This window comes from Plectrocnemia conspersa, unplaced genomic scaffold, assembly GCF_051122295.1.
Source record: "Plectrocnemia conspersa isolate PC_06_02 unplaced genomic scaffold, ASM5112229v1 ptg000008l, whole genome shotgun sequence".
NCBI classification, from domain to species: domain Eukaryota; kingdom Metazoa; phylum Arthropoda; class Insecta; order Trichoptera; family Polycentropodidae; genus Plectrocnemia; species Plectrocnemia conspersa.
Genome location: NW_028277172.1, coordinates 18,298,439 through 18,313,047, shown reverse-complemented (window position 1 = coordinate 18,313,047; position 14,609 = coordinate 18,298,439). Strand labels below are relative to the sequence as shown.

The 14,609-nt window shown below is 28.2% G+C and overlaps 1 protein-coding gene across 1 annotated transcript in view; it reads right to left on the bottom strand.

The window, feature by feature from the left end:
* LOC148233246 (sodium/potassium/calcium exchanger Nckx30C-like) overlaps window positions 1–14,609 on the bottom strand; it is a 60,629-nt gene that overhangs the window by 17,184 nt on the left and 28,836 nt on the right. The window contains exons 4-5 of the mRNA XM_088189631.1: window positions 3,867–3,999; window positions 3,040–3,292 (exon numbers count right to left, since the gene is read on the bottom strand). Of these exons, the coding sequence (XP_088045757.1) occupies window positions 3,040–3,292; window positions 3,867–3,999 (386 nt within the window). The remainder of the gene's footprint in view (window positions 1–3,039; window positions 3,293–3,866; window positions 4,000–14,609) is intronic.

Below are 14,609 nucleotides of genomic sequence, written 5' to 3'. Positions count from 1 at the left end.
TTAAACATTTTTTAAGCTCCTGTGATATAACTGAATCATAATATCTTAACGTTGTTGTTAACAGTATGTAGCCCAATTAAACAAAGGTTGTGGACATCTATATCATAATTTGAATATTATTGTGCAAGTAGATAAGCTTGCTCATAATAAGACATATTGTATCAAATAATGTCTAGTTAAAATTTGGACGAATTTACCTCAACTTGTTTATGAGACTAGTAAAATATCGTCAATTTTGCTACAATTCCCCAAAACCGGGAGCAATCACACAACGATGCCTCCCGAGCAAACCAAAACTAATCCGAATCCCACTCTGACCGTCTTTATGGTCGTTCACAATAACTGCGGTTATAAAAATAGTGGCAGACCCCGAAAAAGAAGCCGTAAAACTATTCTCGAAGGAGAACATCTACGGCAAAAAAAGCCTTAAAACGGCCGTAAAGCTCTCGGCGAATTTCCGCTCTGGGAAACTTCGATTACAGGGGTACTAACTGTGATCTGCGATATTTGAACCGTTGATTATGACGGATGCGACTGTAAAATTGTTTATGCCGGGAAAGCGGTGGGACGCCTTGCAAAACTCCTTGCAATTTGCCCTATTGACCTATGGGATTTTGGGGTGACCCAGTTTAATGCACCTACCTGTTTGTTATATATTATCCTTGTACCTATATACAAAAATTGGATCGATGGCCCCTAAGCTTGTTTTCACAAATATAATTTAGATAATATAAAAGATCTATGACGAGTTTATTTATTAAATATTATAATTTCAGGTACGTTGTGTAAAATTATGTTAGCAAATAAGCAACACTTATGTTTAACGATTTTACATATTAACTATAGTTTTATATGCCGATTTTTCTTTTTTTTTACTATAAAGGCATTTTTAATATATAAATAAAACTTATGTTTTTTTAAATAAATGCATTTTAGATATTTTAATATAATATTATTATTTATTATAGATTGTTTACAGACAACATTTTTTAAATACTCATATCTCATAAACTGTTATTTTTATCATATCCTTACAATAAGCAGTATTTTTTAATATTTTTTTAATACTTATTTAGTTTACATTTGCAATAATATAAACACTGGCGGTGCTTATTTTATGTGACGCGATTTTTCTAAATATTTTGTTATTTATGTATCAACTGAAAAGTCATAGCAAAATAGCAATAAGCCATTAAAATGGGACATCAAAATTCACATAATCATATTATTTTAATCTAGAAAAAATAATTTATATACATAAGTCCAAATCAAAAACATTGTTATTTCTTATTAAAGCGATAAATTAGTAATGAAATGCATCAATAGTGAATTATTAACAGATAATTGTTGAGGGATTCACTAGGTAAAAACACTAAGTTTTTATGTAGGGTTTTTGATTTTTCAATATCAATAACTGCTTATGAGACATATTCTTTAAAAAAATAGTCTTTGGATCATCTTTATATCTGAAAGATTTTTCTAGTCTAAATTTCGTAAAATATTTATGTATAAAACATATTAAATAAAATTTAAATTGACACTATAATGAAAAGTTAAAAGCTAATATTCCTATTAAAATAAATATTTATCACTACAGTGAATTATTTAATTAAATAACTTATTAACAGATATTTATTTATATGATTTAGCCTAATATACAATATAAATACTGCTTTTTTACAGGTAGAAATATTAATAAAAAAAACATTAAAATATAAGAACATTTTTTTTTTACAAAATATGGATGTTTTATAAAAGAATGTTTTTTTTATCCAATGGAGATTTTTTTATATATTTTTGCCAGAAACATATAGCAATAATAAATCTTTGGGGCTAAGAATAAATTCCATAAATTTAAAAAAATGATCGTTTGCCAAAAGTACTACGTATATTAAATGTGTATTTTCTGTGCCTGGAATATTTATTACTCAGCCTCTCAGAACGTTGCTTAATCCAGTTTTTGAAGCACAGTTTCATAAATTGCCAATTTCATATAACTTATTAGAAATTCCGGAAACCACAAATTACTTTTAGCAATAAAAAATAAATCTTGATGACGAACATAGCGTTGTCGTCTTTGTTGAATTTATATATCACGCCAAAGATTAAAAAGCAGCTTTAAACATGGAAAGATAGATTTCCTATAAAACAAATAAGTAACAGCAATGAATATAGAAATCATGCAGGATACCATATATTGCACAATGACCACAAACTTTTGAAAGCCATTAATAATCACACATTATCTCATTATTAACTCATCTCTCAGGGGAAAATATGCTGAATAATAAGTACAGACAGACATCGCATCTCACATATTGTTCCAAAGTTTGTCTGCATTTTGATATTACACTATGTTTTAAAAATTTTATAGCTATCATTACCGATATTACTATGGACTTTAATATAAGAGGGCTGATCAAAGTATATTCAAACCGAATTTTGGGCAATGAGAGGACGCAAAAAACAATTATCACTTCTCAGAAGGTAAAAATTCACGTCAAAAGCAATAAAATCGTATCGGCGCCGTCGCAGTGGAAACGCTCGGTAACGAGAACAAATAAAAGCTGATAAAACTATTATAATAACTCCTTTTGAATACACTGTTAATAGTATTATCATGCAGATCATACAGAACTTCTGAGAAAATTGTTTGTTTCAACACGATACTGTGTTTAATGGTTGCAATGATCTGCATTTTAAGTATATTGTACTTTTGGGTACTCGACAGATATCTAAACCGCTTAAAAATGTGATGGAAAGGAACAGATTTAGGTCGGAAAATCTTTTATTATTCAAGAGGTATCCATGCTCTTTACAAGCGCTGGAAAACTTGAAATAAACGTGTTATTTAATGCCTTTCTCGTTCAATACGTAAGTGATGAAAAATTGTCAAGCTTTTAATTTGATGGATTCATCTTCATATAATCAATATTCAATGTATATGATTGGCTAAATGTACTAAACCTTCACGTGTGATTGCCTCACATAAAATGTTGCTGATTTTTTAATAACAAAACATAGAATGATTGCACTTACCCTACTGTGACATCAAAAATGTTGCTGCCGACGGAACTAGAAACAGCCATGTCACCGAATCCCTTCCGAGCTACAATGACGGAAGTGATGAGGTCAGGAATCGATGTTCCAGCCGCCAAAAAGGTGAGGCCCATCACCTCTGGTGGGATTTCGGCCGTTTCGCCCACCACGTTGGCCCACCACACCATCAAATACGAATACGCTGCTATCCACATTATCGATCCCAAAAACGTCACCGGAAACAACCGTTTACCTGCCAAAACACAAAAAACAGCTCATTAGTGTGTATTCTAATCCAGCTCAATAGAGTGACACGAGGTCTATTTCTTATAGTATCAAATGCTTAATAAAAAGAGAGCGAAACTTAAATCATGAAGTGCACATTAAAAATATCATTATAAAATGTATCAAAGATTATATTATATATGTAAGTTTGTAATGAAGCAATAACCTATTTACCATCACTTATGTGAATAGGCTCAGGGCCTTATCGGCCCATTTTAGAAATTCTGCGCGAGTGCAACAAGAGTCGCCTGTCGGCCATTCAAAGTTCCTTCGCCGTCGTACATAAATATTAAGCTGGTGGAACTTTAACAAAATTATAGCTCGGAATTGTGATCATGTCAAAACAACGCAAACCCAAACACGTTTGCTAACTTTTGCTCAATTCCAGCCGACATGCCATAAAGCGTAAAACTATTTAAGCAACTCCCCCGTGACGCAGCGACCGCTAAAAGCTACCGACAACTTTTGCATGTACCGCATAGGTAGGTATATCAAAAGTATGGTTTTGACGAGTTGAAATTAATAAATAAAGCGTTGGTTACCTTTGGGCGTTCTGGTGTCAGGCAGGGTGAGCCAAAGGGGGAAAATGATGGGTGCTAAAAGTAAATACGTGACCCTTTTCCTGGCACCGCTCGGCCACGACATGTCCAGCGGTGTTGGAGGCGTATCGTCTTCCTGTATGAATAAAAAATGTGTTTTAGATTACATAATAATATATTATTTTTACATATAATCAGATTATATAAGCAAACTGTTTCACTTAATTCTGAAAAAATGTTTAAAAAAATGCATAAAGACGTACTTATTGCGTGTTATACAGTACCCGATTTGAGGCACGCCCTCAGAAACTTAAACTCCCATCTCGACTCTTAATCTTCACCATTACCACTAATTGATAGAGATTTGTACAATATTAAATTCCGTTTTATGTGTAAAAAAATCTTATACTACTGCTTTATAGTAATGTAAGTTGAAAATATTCTTGAAGGATTTTAAATAATGGTACTTTTTATAAAGCTATAATGTAATAAAGTAATACTTCATAAATATTACAAACATGATTTAATACACTAAAAAAGTAACTTATGCTTAAAAATTAACAGTGAGGTTCTATTTTATACTTTTTTGAGACCTGGAAAAAATGAATACACTATAAATGCAATCCTTAATGTATTTTGATTGTCGGTTAAAATTGCAGAAAATCAACTTGAATTTTATATTTAAAGCAAAGTAGCAATTTTTTCGAATAACCTATTAATCATTTCAAAACCATACCTCATACCTAACTAAAACTTAAAATGGGCACTAAAACTATTCATTATGCTGCAAATATTTTTAATCAAAAATACAATAGCAAAGTTTTTATGTAATTAATCAGTACAAAACTATGTTTTATGAGTTGAATTTGGTTCCGTGATTATTCCGTACATGAATTTTGCGGACAATTTTTGTGGGCAGGAACTTTCCGGACACTGATTTTTCTGGACAGAATTTTTGCGAACATTGATTAGTCCGGACAAAAAAATATTTTTAATATTTTATTAAAATAAACTGAAGATTTGGATTGTTGAATTTTTAACTACTGAGTTCAATGATGCAATCAAATTAAATTCAATGAATCAATGTTTTCCAAAATAATATGTTTCCGGAAAAATCAATGTTGAAATCAAAAAGCACCGTTGAATTAAGATCTTTATTAGATTTTTTATACCATATTAGAACATCCTACCAATCTCAAAAAAATTTCAATCATTCAATTACTATTTGACTAATAAATTTATCTATACAAAATAGTAATACAAACTCGATGGATAAGCATAATTTATAAACACATTTAACCCAATTACTATTTGACGGAACTAGAGCAATCCTTTATCTACTATAATTTTAGAACAATAATCGGATTAAAAACTTTAAAAAATCGTTATTCTACAAAGTGGTACTCATATTATATATATAGGCATAAAAGTTGTTTTACTTTAGTAACGATGATAACTAGATTTAGAAAATTATACAAACAAATCTTTTCTTGTACATTAATATTGTTATACGTTATTTTTAAAGCTTATATCTAACACAAAGTTGATTGATTGATAGTATGAAATACGATCAATCAATCAACAAATAATAATCACATTGCATAAAACGCGAAAAATACGGTAATGTTTTGGAAATGATATTGCTTTAGAAATTAATGATTAATAAGATATTTAATGTATATAGATATAACAATACATGTACAATGCTTAAGTTTGTAAAGATGTTTTAGACAGTAGAGCCTATAAAGTTCAACGAAAACACAAAGCCAATTGGACTATCAGATTATGATTTAAAGCCAGGAGATACGACAACTGTATCTTGGTCTTGTTAAATTGTATTTACTGCGAAATTATTAATAGTTTAACCATAAATTCATATTGATTTATATAGACATTCTAGGTATTGTATATTTTTAGGAAGGTGGTATTGTACTTTCTGAATCACATATAATACATGATGAAATTTCACTATTGATGCTTTGTGTTGGAATACTAAAAAAAAGTCTCTTGTTATGTTTACTATGTGTAAATCTATTATTTTATACCCCTATAAAAATACTGATTTATTTATAAAATATTGCGAGTATTTTAAATATAACGTTTTTTACCAATCATGAAAGACAATGATGTCAAATATATTTTCCTTTAATTTGTGTCAAATTTTTGACACTAGACTACATGAAATATTTTTGTAAAAATTGAATTAATTGTTTCGATAGATTTTATAAGAACAATTTAAACTTCATGGTTTTTATATTAGTGTCGAGTGATTATTCAATAAAAAAATAACAATAATTGTGCAATAATTGATAGCAGTGGAAGACCAGAAGTGGATTGAATTAAACAGGATTGACACTAGCTCGGGTGAATCAAATCATTACCTTTATCTTACATTCATTCCTGTAATATGACATTTATAATAAATTTCTATATCTTTTCAAATTAATTCTAAAGCTATATTTTTAATACATGATTAGTAAGTTTACTATATTTATCATATAGTAAATATTTTTTAAAAGCATTTTTGTGTTTGATTAATATGTTCTACAAAGTCTAATTTGTTTATTTTTCAATAAAATCTAAGCACCTTAATAAGTTTTTTTAACTGTATGAGATAAAAAATATTATATTCATTGTAAATCAACTTTAATGCATATAGCACACTATTTTTTAAATCTATAGATAACCAAAATAAAAATGTTTAGCTACATTATAGTATCAGATGAGATACTTTATTGACAAAAGGTATCCTGAAAATACTTCAACTATTGAAATTGCATAAAATGTATGCTTTAACAATCTATGAACGACTCGTAGCGAATTAAGATTAACCATGAATTGTAAAAATTGATAGAAGACGCGACATAGTAACCTTCGTCAAATCCCAAAGGCTTGACGATGAATAGATGGATAGGAAATGCTCTCAGAATCGACCTAGATAGAATTCGCTAAATGTTAAAAAGGTAGTCTACATATAATAAAGTTGTAGGCAAATAATAAATAGTATATGTACATATTCCCTTTTAGGCTCTACATTATAGATTTTACTTATAAAAAAGGATCGTTTTTCTTTTAGTTATAAAATTAGTTTTCCTTGTTGATTTTACTGAAAATTATATGCCCACAATATTTTACAAAAAGTCGCAATTCTCACATCGTAATTAATCACCACAAACTCTAAGTTGAAATGGTTGTATAGTTGACTAATAATACCAATATCTTTACTAAACACAGACTAATCAATATATAAGGTATTGCCACGTACAGATTTTTTTTTTGAAAAAGCCATTGCAAAATTACTCATATATAAAAATTTTGGTTTTGAGAAAGTACTTATATTAATAAATTTAACTATTATTTCTTAACTAAATTTTTGACTCTTGATCGTACTTTAATATTAAAAATATGGATATTTTAAAAGCTACCAGCTGTATGTTTTGCTAATTTTTTATTACAATATTTAAAGAGTATTTCTGTAAATAACTGTTTTTACAGTTAATATACTTTTTTATATTAGCACAATTTTAAATTCTCCATTAACGTTAAAATTAAAAGATTAGTTAATCAACTGTGCAAAAGCATATTATCAAAAAAAAAATTACGAAATAGTTTTAAAAATACATGCATGACACTAACCCGTAAAAAATCTTTGCAAGTGTAAAATCCTACAATATTGCTAATATAATTTTAATAATATAAGTCTATATTTAATAAGTCAATATAGAAATTTAGTACTGCGAAAAAAGTGAAAACTACATTTTATTTATTTTTAGACTTTTTACGACGATGCAAATAGCTAATCTAACCATAATGGCAATATCAAAGTTAATTAGTACTTATTAGTTATTTTATATGATTCTGCAGGTCCTTTAAACTACAAATGGTCTTAGGAAAAATAATTTTAAAATAATTTGATTTTAATAGATAAAAAAAGCAATTCATAAAAAGTTGTAAAAAAATATTTCTGATCCAGAAGAATCTTATGATTATTTTAAATATTACTTTTTTTAATATAGATAAATTTATAAAATACGTTTTTAAACAATATTTTATAAGAAAATTAGTATAAAATATAATATTTCTAATATTATTAAATTATAAAATAGTACTCCTATAAGATTAACAACTCTATCGTCTATCTCGTATTTGATTTATTGTATATATAGAGCACAGCTACACAATAGTTTAAATATATAATTTCAATCATTATTCAAAAGCTAGAACGAAGCAAAAAATTGTTTATAATCCAAATAGTTAGGGATCCGATATTCGCACACTCACTAGCTACGGTATCTCACGACAGTGAGAGCCCGACAGCTATTACGACACTAATAATATAAAATAGATTTTAAATATTCTTTCAGTATATTTTTATCGGAACATATGAATAATTATGCCATTTAAATAAAGGTTTTTATTTATTGTAAATATTTCATAACAACATGATAGAGGCTAGCCATCAGTTTGACTTAAAAAATTAGTGACATCTATTTTATAAATTATAAACTATGATTACAAATTTTAATCAATATATATCGACTTTATTTTAAATATTTATTACGATATTCATCCGAGAGATTAAGAAAATCTAGGAAAACGTATTCTGTGATGGTTGATCGGATTTATTTAATTCCGATCTCCCAGATATGCTAAAAATTGAAAACACTATCGACCATATGTTATTATAAGTATTAGTCAGCGACTTTGCCACTGGTCTGATAATTAATATAAATCGATGGTTGATAATAAGTAATTTATGAATTAATAAAAATATCACTATTACAAATATATGTAGAAAACTATACGCAAATTTTGAATCTGACCTTAGATTTATATTTATCATAAATCGAAATCTACATAATAAAATATTAACCCGAATGACCAATATGTCTTGGTATTTCATAAATTGTCATCAAATTAGTATTATACAGTGGTGCCTAAACTTTCTATGTCATACTTTATCATTCCATTATTTGTGTTAAACTCATGTGGTATTATGAAAAAAACATAATGGAATCACAAGTGCTCGTTAAATAATTATTTCGGAATGGTCAATCTGAATACGAACATTGCACGCAAAGGGAACATCAAATTTTCATCGTTTACGGTATGAAGAATTGTATTACGTACACCCACACGCATGTAATAAACGAATACAGACGAACAAGGTTATATTTCAAGTTTATGGTTATGTGCCATACGCGAAGAAAATTATTATATCAGTGGAAAAAATATTTTTCGTCATTATAATAGGAAATAGATTAAAAAGACTATCTGTTTGTGAATTATTTTCCAACATGAAACATATTACATTTTTTAAATATGTTAACTAATAAGAAATAATGCTTATAAGGGACATGAAAATAAGTTCTGTATACGCTTTCGCGTTTTATGGATATAACGTAAATATTGGATTGCTTGTTCGGTTATAATATGATTGTCCGCATTACTTATAAAAATGTTATGACCAAAGACGTAATATTATATGCCTATAAAAAGATTTCTTTTTATCTAAATGAAAAATAACAAGATTTTACTTTTATTACCCCATTATCTTCAGTTTAGGGTTTCAATAATATACCTACTTAACAATTTAACACGGATACAAATTAAAATAGTTACTTGAAAGTATAACACTTGAACCTATTTTGTTGCATGTTGTTTTTTATTTTAAGATAACATTCTAGAGCTTGTCAAACTATAAAAAATATTTGGGTCCATATTCGAGTTAATTAACTTGTATATTATTAGGTAATTAGCTCGTATAATAGATGTTTAAACCTTTCATTAATTATTTCAAAATAAATCATAAAGATTCATAACATTTATTCTGCGTTTTTTTAGTTATTTATATATAAACGTCTTGTTCCTCTTTGATATTAAGTGCATCGATTAAGTCGCCCCTTTGAAAATGCTGTTTTTCAGCTCACTTGACGCAATCTTCGCTATTTGATATACATATTTTTCAAGATTAACGAGAAGTGATATCAAACCGGGCGAAGATAAAATGCGTCAATGATCGAGTAGAGAGGACGCATTTTCCCTTCAATACACAAAAAGCTTAGAAGATAACTATTTTTTACTAAAAAAATATTTTATGTCGCCACCACAAATCACTGGTTGATAAAAAATATAATTATAATAATAAAGTTAATATTTAATTCGTTTTGAGTTCAATTTCTAAATTACATATATAGTTAAGCAGATTTTTTTATAAATAGCACATATTAGATTGTTCCATATCAAGTAATTATTACATGAAGTTTGAAATATATACATATACAATATATTGGGTGCGAAGTCACACCCTTTAGGGTTACCAAACTTTAAAAGACAAATCTTCAAAATACAAAATTCGATAATCAGAGTGTAATTTTAAACTTTTTTAACGACTTCACAACCTTTTAAAATAAAGATTTTAATAAATAAGCAATTCCGTCACTGTTAAATTAAAAAAAATAGAGAATATTATGAGCAATAAAATTATTTTATATCATACTAAAAAAAATCAGCTACTTCATATAAAACAATATAAATGTAGATGAATTATTAGGTTATGCTTTTAGCAGTTTTGAGAAACTTAAATAACGTTAATTTTATAAAATTTGCGATAAGTTAATATGACATTTATTAACTGTGCTATTTCCATTAAGTTATAGACACACTCTTATTATCTGGAAAATTTCAAAACTAATGTGAGGCCTTGCCCTATAAACATATTAAACACCACATGATGCCACCTATATAAAGTTTATTTTACTGAACTGATTCGACATTTACATAATTTGCTAGACTCGACTCGATTTTAAAATATATTTTTCATCAACAATCTGCATCGACTATTTGTTAAAAATTAAATGCTTACTGCTTGTTTTGATGCAAAGCATAATCCTATTTTATTATACCTGATTAAATATTTATTTGTAAAAAGCTCTTTATCTATCTAGTTCCATGTTTATAAATGGCAACATAAGCTTCACATTCGAGTACCGAAAATTTGAGTAGTAATGAATTAAAAGTTACTTTATTGCTATTTTTTATTATTTAATTCATTGGGGTATCTTTAATATTACATTGTATATTAGATCAAAAATTTTGTGCTTAAAATCTACCCCGCTTAGTAACGAAAAATATAGAGTGGGAGTAATTCAGTCGACTTGGTCAGCTTCGAGCGCTTCCGAACATTGTCGGCAAACGGACCGAAGTCAAAGGAACCGAAGTCGGAGCTGCTCTTTCGAGCGCGAGCGGTGAGATACTTTCCCTTTCGCTCTCTTGCCTATTAAGTGACTAGCTAAGTGAGTAACTAGGTTCAATTTCAGTATGCGAGTAGGCGTTTTATGGTCAACACGCATGACGAGCGCTGAATCATGGTCACGTGGTCAAGTTATAATACCACATGCTTATCGAGGACTTCAACAGACTCTTACTGACATATTTGAATATTTTAGGGCACCAAAAGGGACTAATTATATTTTTAATAGTATATTATTCTAACAGATATCGTTATTATATTTTTTTCATATAAGATTAAATAATCAAAAAATTATTTATTGGTACTTGATTTTGTTAAAAAAAATCGTTTCGAATATCCTTATGTATTTTCCTAGATCGGTTTATATAAATATCACACCATTACGAATTCTTATTTAGAATCGATGGCGACAAATTCTAGGATAGTCACAGATGTGGTGTTCGATTCTGAAGTATCATTTTGATGCCTTATGGTATTTTGCAAAAGCCGACAAATATTTTGCATAAATTTAATATTCACAACCGAAAAGTTTTCACTGATATTGTATTGGTGAGTGCCCACACAAACTTTTATAATTATCAGTAGCGTAATTTTAATAATATGACAATTTAAAAATTGCGATTATTTGGCACATTCTTCGATCGAGAGCAAATATGCCAGCTGTACGTGACAGCAGCCGCCGTGCGGACGTCATTCACGGCCGCCGTCCGGACGGCATATGGAATTTGTGGCAGTGTCACTTCCAGAGAGTGTAGAGCAAGCATAATATATCTAAAGGGGACCATACACGTATTAGGATTATTTTGTAATTGCAACACCGAAAATGAAAAGGGCGGTTTTTGCCCATCCCTTACATCTGGTTTTATTTCATAATGACGAAAAAATTTGTAACGTACATATGTTGAGACGTGTTTCGATATAAAAGTAATTAGACCTCCCCCCACAGCGCGACGGGACCATAGACAACGGCGCTAACGAGCGGCCGGAAGCGGAAACGCGCCGTCTAGCGCTCGCGCTAATTTACGCTACAACGATCCGTCCGCTACGAGCTTATGAATTGCGTAATTTCACTATTCAAATTCAATTTGTACGCTCCGACGGGGTGACAATTTCCGCTGTGTGTGTATGTATACGCGTGTATCGTAAACCACCCTCTCGATAGCGTTATTTAGCGCCGTCGAGCTATTTGTTAGCGCCGCTGGCGTCTGTTGGCGTTTAGCCATAACGGCGTGTTTGAGCGTCGACGCCTTTTTTGCTTGAATGGCAAATTTATGTTTTGATACGCCAAAAAATATTTTTATCTAATAAAGATGCATGTATTTTATTATATTTGTAAATTTAACATATTTATTTCAAATACCATGAAAGACCATAGATGAATGGGTTTTTAATCTAAATCCTGAACGACAACTACACGGTGAGCAAAATCCCGAAACATCAATTGCCTGAGAGTTATAATTATAATAATAATATATATTCACCAGTAAGTTCGATAAAAACTCTTGTGTTTTTTTTTTAAACATAAATGGATCAAGATTTTAATACAATGGTAATCGCAGAGCATATCAAAACTATAGGTGTCTCTTAATTTGTGTATTTTTAACAGCAAAACTTATTGAAACGCATTGTTAAACTAAAATATTGTACCAAAATTTAAATCTTTTCTTGATGATACTATAAGATATTTACGCAATTAAATGACGGCTTAAAGAGGCATAATTTTCAAGTAGAAATATATATCTACCAGTGAAAATGTATTCTGATATTATTTCCTTTTAAAGATATTTTCGTAACATACATATACAAATTGTATATTAGTTGCATAAATACTGCAAGCATTTAAGTAAATGTATGACGTGTTTTATTTTATTTGTTTCAAAGATGTTACTAGCTAAAGACGACAATTTAAATAAATACTTTGCTCTATAAAACGAATTGTTTTTGCACAACAATAATAAAAAATAATCATTAAATGATTAAATCTATATTCAATAAAAAATATAAGATTGAGCAACATTTTATTTGTAATGTCCACTGAAACGAATTATTTGTTCCTTCAAATAATAAAAGATGAGCATTAAAAATCTACTTTTAATTATTTTTTAGATAATTTACTTTATTTAAAAAGGATTGTGCATTTAAGCAAATATTTCATCCATAAAAATATTTTTTTGTGCATTACAACAATAAAAAATGAGCAATAAATAAATATATATCTTCAATAAAAATATTAGATCGAGCAACATTTGCAATATGCAACCAAAACGAATTATTTGTGCATTAAAATATTAAAAATTCAACATAAAAAAAATTAAATAACTGTCCTTCATTAGGTGATGTTTGGGTTTAAACAGAAAATTGACGTTGAGGATAATTTAAATAAATATTTTGTTCCATTAAGCAATTGAATAAATATATGTATGTTTAATAAAAAATATTAGATTGAGCAACATTTTATTTGAATTGTGCACTAAACGAATTATTTGTGCGTTAAAAATTATTTTTAAATTAATAACTTTCATTAGGTTATAAGGTTTGGGTTTGAACAGAAAATTTATGTTAAAGACAATTTAAATGTGCATTTAAACTAATACTTCGTTTAATAAAATGATTTTTTGTGCCTTGCAATAATATTAAAAAATGAACATTAAATAAATATATCTATTTTCAATAAAAATATTAGATTGTGCAACATTTTATTTGTAATATTATATAATCAAGATTAAAGTACTTTAATGTGAAGCATTGACAAAATTATTTAATTAGTTAATTTTGATTGAAGGCAATTTTTCTATTTCAATTCTACGATAAAAATTATATAATTTTTTACATTTAATAACAACATTATAATACTAATATTTATTTTATTGAATATATAAAAATTATTAAAATCATCTTTTAATAATCTATTGAAATGGAGAAACACAAAACTAGTCATAATTTATTTTGATTGAGATGCTTAGATAGCTGAATCAAAATAATGGACAGTTATTTATTTATTTAATTATTATAAACCTTCCATTAAAACATGTTACGCGTTATTACACAGTTACAATCAACACTTTCAAGTAAAAAGTGTGACAAACCAGAGGTGAAGAACTTGGTGACAAATATTTTTTATCAAGACTTAAAATTTATAGATAAATTATTGCAAGATTTTTTAAATAGCCTATTTTTATGAATACAAATTAAACACTGCTATGAAAATCAAACTCGTGACTATGGATTTATATAAGTCCATCACTAAATAAATCATATAAATAGTCCAACAGCAAAAAAATAACCTCTCCTTTAGGTCAGGACTCAAATTATTATGTAATTATATTTTAAACAAATACGTATTTTTTTCCAAGTACTTGCGTTTACTATTTTGAAGTACAGTTATATTTGTGTAATAAAATATTTGTTTGCATTAAATCTTACCGTCATATATATAAATACTTATATTATTTTTAAAAATGTACAATGCTATATATTAGAGTCACTTTTATATG